General features: G+C 36.3%; 1 protein-coding gene across 1 annotated transcript in view; it reads left to right on the forward strand.

Moving 5' to 3' along the window:
* The window catches only part of LOC138042750 (T-complex protein 1 subunit beta-like), a 13649-nt gene that overhangs the window by 1278 nt on the left and 7371 nt on the right, over positions 1 to 5000 (forward strand). Inside the window, exons 3-10 of the mRNA XM_068888739.1 lie at positions 52 to 117; positions 656 to 767; positions 1530 to 1606; positions 2053 to 2292; positions 3263 to 3338; positions 3730 to 3830; positions 4116 to 4181; positions 4265 to 4326. Of these exons, the coding sequence (XP_068744840.1) occupies positions 52 to 117; positions 656 to 767; positions 1530 to 1606; positions 2053 to 2292; positions 3263 to 3338; positions 3730 to 3830; positions 4116 to 4181; positions 4265 to 4326 (800 nt within the window). The remainder of the gene's footprint in view (positions 1 to 51; positions 118 to 655; positions 768 to 1529; positions 1607 to 2052; positions 2293 to 3262; positions 3339 to 3729; positions 3831 to 4115; positions 4182 to 4264; positions 4327 to 5000) is intronic.

Below are 5000 nucleotides of genomic sequence, written 5' to 3' on the forward strand. Positions count from 1 at the left end.
GGTTTCAGCTTACATCATTAATTAGTCTTTTTGTCTTTTGTTCTCTCTTAGTCATCATTTGTTGGAGCCATTGCTATTGGGGATCTTATCAAGAGCACCCTAGGACCTAAGGGAATGGTAAGAAACTGGTAACATTGCCCGCATCTACTAGTGATTGCTAGATGTACTTACCGCCTACAAAAGAAATGGATAATGTAATTTGACATTCCAAATTCCTAAAGGGATCAAATTTAAAGTTAAAGGGTCTGTGTCACAAAAGTTATCCAATTCACCAACTTTGATTAAGAATTTTAATTGAAATATTTTGCTTCAGGTTTGCTTCAGTACTGTGAAATGTTTTGTGCAACTTGTCTCGCAATGTTTTGGCTTGAGCAGGACAAGTTGCACGAAACATTTCACATTGTGACATACCCTGCAACATACCCCTGCAACATACCCCTGCAGGGTATATGTTACACAGTGAAATTGAGAGACAATTCATAGTGTAACAGCGCCTTTAGTCTTTGCTCTCATCACATACTGTGTTATTTTGTCTCAAATCACTAAGACCAAATCTTTTGTTTCTCTCACTGATTAAAAGTAATAAAAAAGCATTTATATGGATTTATTAAATTTTTAACCAAATCCTTTTCATATTTGGTGAATGTTTTCCCAGGACAAAATCTTACAGTCTTTCAGCAAGAATGAAGAAATTCAAGTGACCAATGATGGGGCCACAATTCTAAAATCCATTGGGGTTGACAATCCCGCTGCAAAAATTCTCGTAGGTAAGAAAGAACTATTTATTTGTCATTCTTACACTCTTGAAGTTCTGGAAATGAAACCAAGTGGCAACACATTTTTTGGGCTGTCCTTATAAAGAGCTATTGCCGGTAAATTGTCACTCTTTTTACCCATCACTGGAGGACTGAAAACTGTATGCCCCATCTAACAACCATATTGATAAACTCTGGGATGTTCAAGAACCCACACACTAGTTTCAAAGACTCAGGTGCCAAGTTCCAAGTGTTGTGATTTGTCCCGGTAAAGGGCACATTATCAATAATAAATTGGAATCTTGCTCTGGTCAGCTACCCTCACCATGTGGGTGCTGAAATTAAGATGAAATTCAAACTAAGTGTAGAAACACTAACATAATATTGGGGGGTTAATATCATGTCAATTCAGTCTTCTCAAAAGCACGTAATAATGCATGAATTGTGATAGCTGCTGCTCTGTAATAACATTTCTAAGTTGTTGCATTTTCTTTTTAGTTTGCCAATGTTGCAATCAAAGACTGTGGATAATTAAACTAAAAGAAATATCAAACTTTGATTTTTGGATGTTGATATCATATGTGAACTTCAGCATTGTTAGTGTAAACTCTTCATGACGCAAATGGTTTCGAAGACTTTTTTACTCTTACAGTAAGGTTGTAAAGATTTGAGGGACTTATGATTCCAAAGATATCATATATATATCTTGGATTGCAATAATTATTGTTCAAAAATGACTTACAAGTTCTCTCATTTACCTTTTCTTCATCCAAGAGTTGTCAAAGGTTCAAGATAATGAAGTTGGTGATGGCACCACAAGCGTAACTGTGTTGGCTTGTGAATTACTCAAGGTATCTATGCTCAGTAGAGAAACTTCACTTACATTATTTTATTTTTCGTTTTTATTTTTACTGGGGGCTTTTAGGATTGCTCTGCATTGTTTCTAATCATCAATATTATTTCTTTTCTGATGTATGTATCTTATGGGCATTTGGTTTGCACCATGGGGAGCCTGGTTCAATTGTGTGACTTCACATCATGTTAATGTTTGTTGAATTTGCTGTCATTTCTCTACTCTTCTACCTCTTCTTACATCATTTACTTAGAGTTTTGTCCTAAGACTTCTAAGAAACCGTCATGCTTATTAAATTCAAATTTGAATTGGCTTATCTTTGTGAAGGGTCACTGCCAATTCCAAAAATTATTCCAACTCACTTGATCATGCATGTTTCATAAATTATAGCACTTAAACCAAATCAATTCATAATATTTCTTCTCTTTTAACAATTTACATTAGGAGGCTGAAAAGCTCATTTCCTGCAAGGTACACCCTCAGATCATTGTGTCCGGTTGGCGCAAGGCTGTTGTTGTTGCTCAAGAAGCTCTGGAGTCTGCTGCAGTTGATCACAGTAGCGATGAAGAGAAGTTCAAGGAAGACTTGATGAACATTGCAAGGACAACTCTTAGTTCCAAGATTTTAATGCAGCATAGAGATCACTTTGCCAATCTTGCTGTTGAAGCCGTTTTGAGACTCAAGGTGAATAGAGTCTTTTTTTGAGTGGAAATTCTTTTTTAAAAGTACTGTCTGCATAACTATGCCGTAATATGACAGATTTCTGGGTTTCTCAAATACCGCTTCAAGAATGTTCTCTTAAAATTGGGTTTAATATCAAGTAGACCTAACAAGCAAATACCATATTGATGTAAATAGTTATTCATTAAATTGCTACCAGGATTCTCAATAGAACCACTCCTGTAACCTGAGTCACTTGTAATTGTTCCAGCTGTAAAGTTGTCCACATCAAGTTGATCAGTTTGTCAATCTGTTGCAGTGTTATGGCTGAAAATAGCACAGCAACAACTGTTAAAAATTCTAATGAGGACCCTGGCTACTATGACCAAAAAAGCAATTCTTCAAACATGTCCCCATTAACCCTTTGATGTCCAAACCGGCCGAAACCGGTCAGACTTAGTCTTTTACTCTGTCTAACGCCAGACAATTTTACTTGTCAATGGGGAGCCCCTGGGAGTCAATGGGTTAACTAAACTCTAAATAACCCACGTTTTAAGCCTTAAATTAAAAAAAGGCACCTAGCTGTTTATTTTAACTGGAATTTTCGTATTTAATGGTCTGCCATTATCATCTTTAAATCTTGAGAGAGCTGGATCGTGGAGAAAATTACATCAAAGACTTGCTAGCTTAAAAATGCAATGTGTGTATGCAACTGAATTAATATGCAGCACAGGAGTTTCAGGCTTTCAGTCTGACTTAAACTCTTGTTTTACATATATAAGAAGCTGTATCTACTGTACGTGCTGAAATTTTTCATAGAAGCACTTTTAGTTTTTAAAAAGGAGTTTTCATTGTTTCTGTAAAACAACTAGGAACACTCTCTTTAGATAGGATTGATTATTAATAATAATTATTATTAGTATTGTAAGATATTTCAGGGCTGAGTACTGGCTTACAACATCCTGGTATGCTAAAAATTTGTTACCAATTTTAGGGGAGTGGCAACTTAGATGCTATTCAGATCATCAAGAAACTTGGTGGAAATTTGATTGATTCTTACTTGGATGAAGGTAATTCGTTTTCTTGAATGTTTTACATACAATGTACGCATTCAGCAGACTGTGCAGAGTAGAAATGTGAAGTCTCTTTCACTATTTTTTCTCTATTTACTAATTTTATGTAATTAAATGAAAATGAGAGTTTTAACGTTCCCTCTCCCTCCAGACATCAATGGCCTATTTTATGGGTGGTGAAAAACCTATAGCTGGGCAAATCAGAAGGAAGCTGAACCAGGCTTTAGAGGCAACAAAAATCAAACAGGGAAGCTTTATGCTCCAAAACCTGCACATAAACTGAGATACACCTGCTCACCATTTCACCAATGCTTGATAACTTTCATGGAAGTAAATTGTCTGTGTCGTTTTCGATAGTATTGTATCACTCATCTTTAACTCAACACAGGATTTTTACTGGACAAGAAGATTGGAGTAAATCAACCAAAGAGGATGGAAAATGCAAAAATTCTTATCGCAAACACAGCTATGGATACGGACAAAATAAAGGTAAGGTTGAAAAGTTGGTGAATTTAGCAATGGAAAAAGAATTCTCCTAAGGTGTCAGAAATAGAAAAAGATATCTGATAAATTTTAAAAACTGCATGTGGAAGGATAAGTTGCTAGACTGAAAGCCTTTGTTCCTTCAGTCAAAGGCTTTATAACTTGCTTTTTAGTTGTGTGAATTGTATGTTGCACTAAACAAGGAGCATTGGTACTTGGTATTTGTTTCAATCCATGTTTTTGAGATAATATTGTTATCACCTTAGCTGACATGATCTGATTTTTTCAAAGGTCTTTGGTTCTAGAGTGCGAGTGGAATCCACTGCAAAGGTTGCAGAATTGGAGCTTGCAGAAAAGGTGAGACTTTTCCAACCTTTTTGTGTGGTTTGAACAGCAAAAATACCATATATAACTGAATGCTTCTCTCATTTTCCTTTTAGCAAAAGATGAAAGAAAAAGTGGAAATGATCCTGAAGCATAACATAACTTGTTTTATCAATAGGTGAGTTTGCTGGTGTCGTGGACATCTGAAAACAGAGGTCATTTTCAAAGAGAAGGTGTTTCAGATTTTGGGCAAAAGTAAACAAGAGCTCCCATGTTTCGGCTGTTGGTAACCTGTCGGCCGACATGTTACCGACACATTACCGACAGCCGCCGACAGTGTTTGAAATTTACCCAAAGCACTAAAAGTTAAAAACAGCAAATAGACATCCATCTCCAGACTGTACCTATACCAATTTTTGTATGTAATTATTTCCTAAATTGTGTTTTACACTTAAACAGGCTTGTTTGCTCGGTAGCGAAAAGGAAGTTTTTCAACCGCCCTATAATGCATAATTAACTGCGAAACCATAGTTTACATGTACAATACGTCATGTATGTCTGATTCAATATGGTGGGCAAATGAAATCGAACCAATATGGATATGTTTTGCTAGCCAACGCAAGCAAGGTAGGCAATAGCCCTACTAACTATTGAGAGTACATGGTAAGGTATCTCTTTGCAATTAATTTTTCCCTTTCGACGTAGTTGTTGAAGCGATTAATAAGTAAAGTTTTTTGATCATTTCAGAACGTAACTTACCGACACATTGCCGACAGGTCACTGACAGATTACCAACAGACTGTTGGCCAACTGTCGGCCGACACTTCAGTCTGCAACACAATGAAACCTGTC

This window comes from Montipora capricornis, chromosome 3 (assembly GCF_036669925.1).
Source record: "Montipora capricornis isolate CH-2021 chromosome 3, ASM3666992v2, whole genome shotgun sequence".
Classification (NCBI taxonomy): domain Eukaryota; kingdom Metazoa; phylum Cnidaria; class Anthozoa; order Scleractinia; family Acroporidae; genus Montipora; species Montipora capricornis.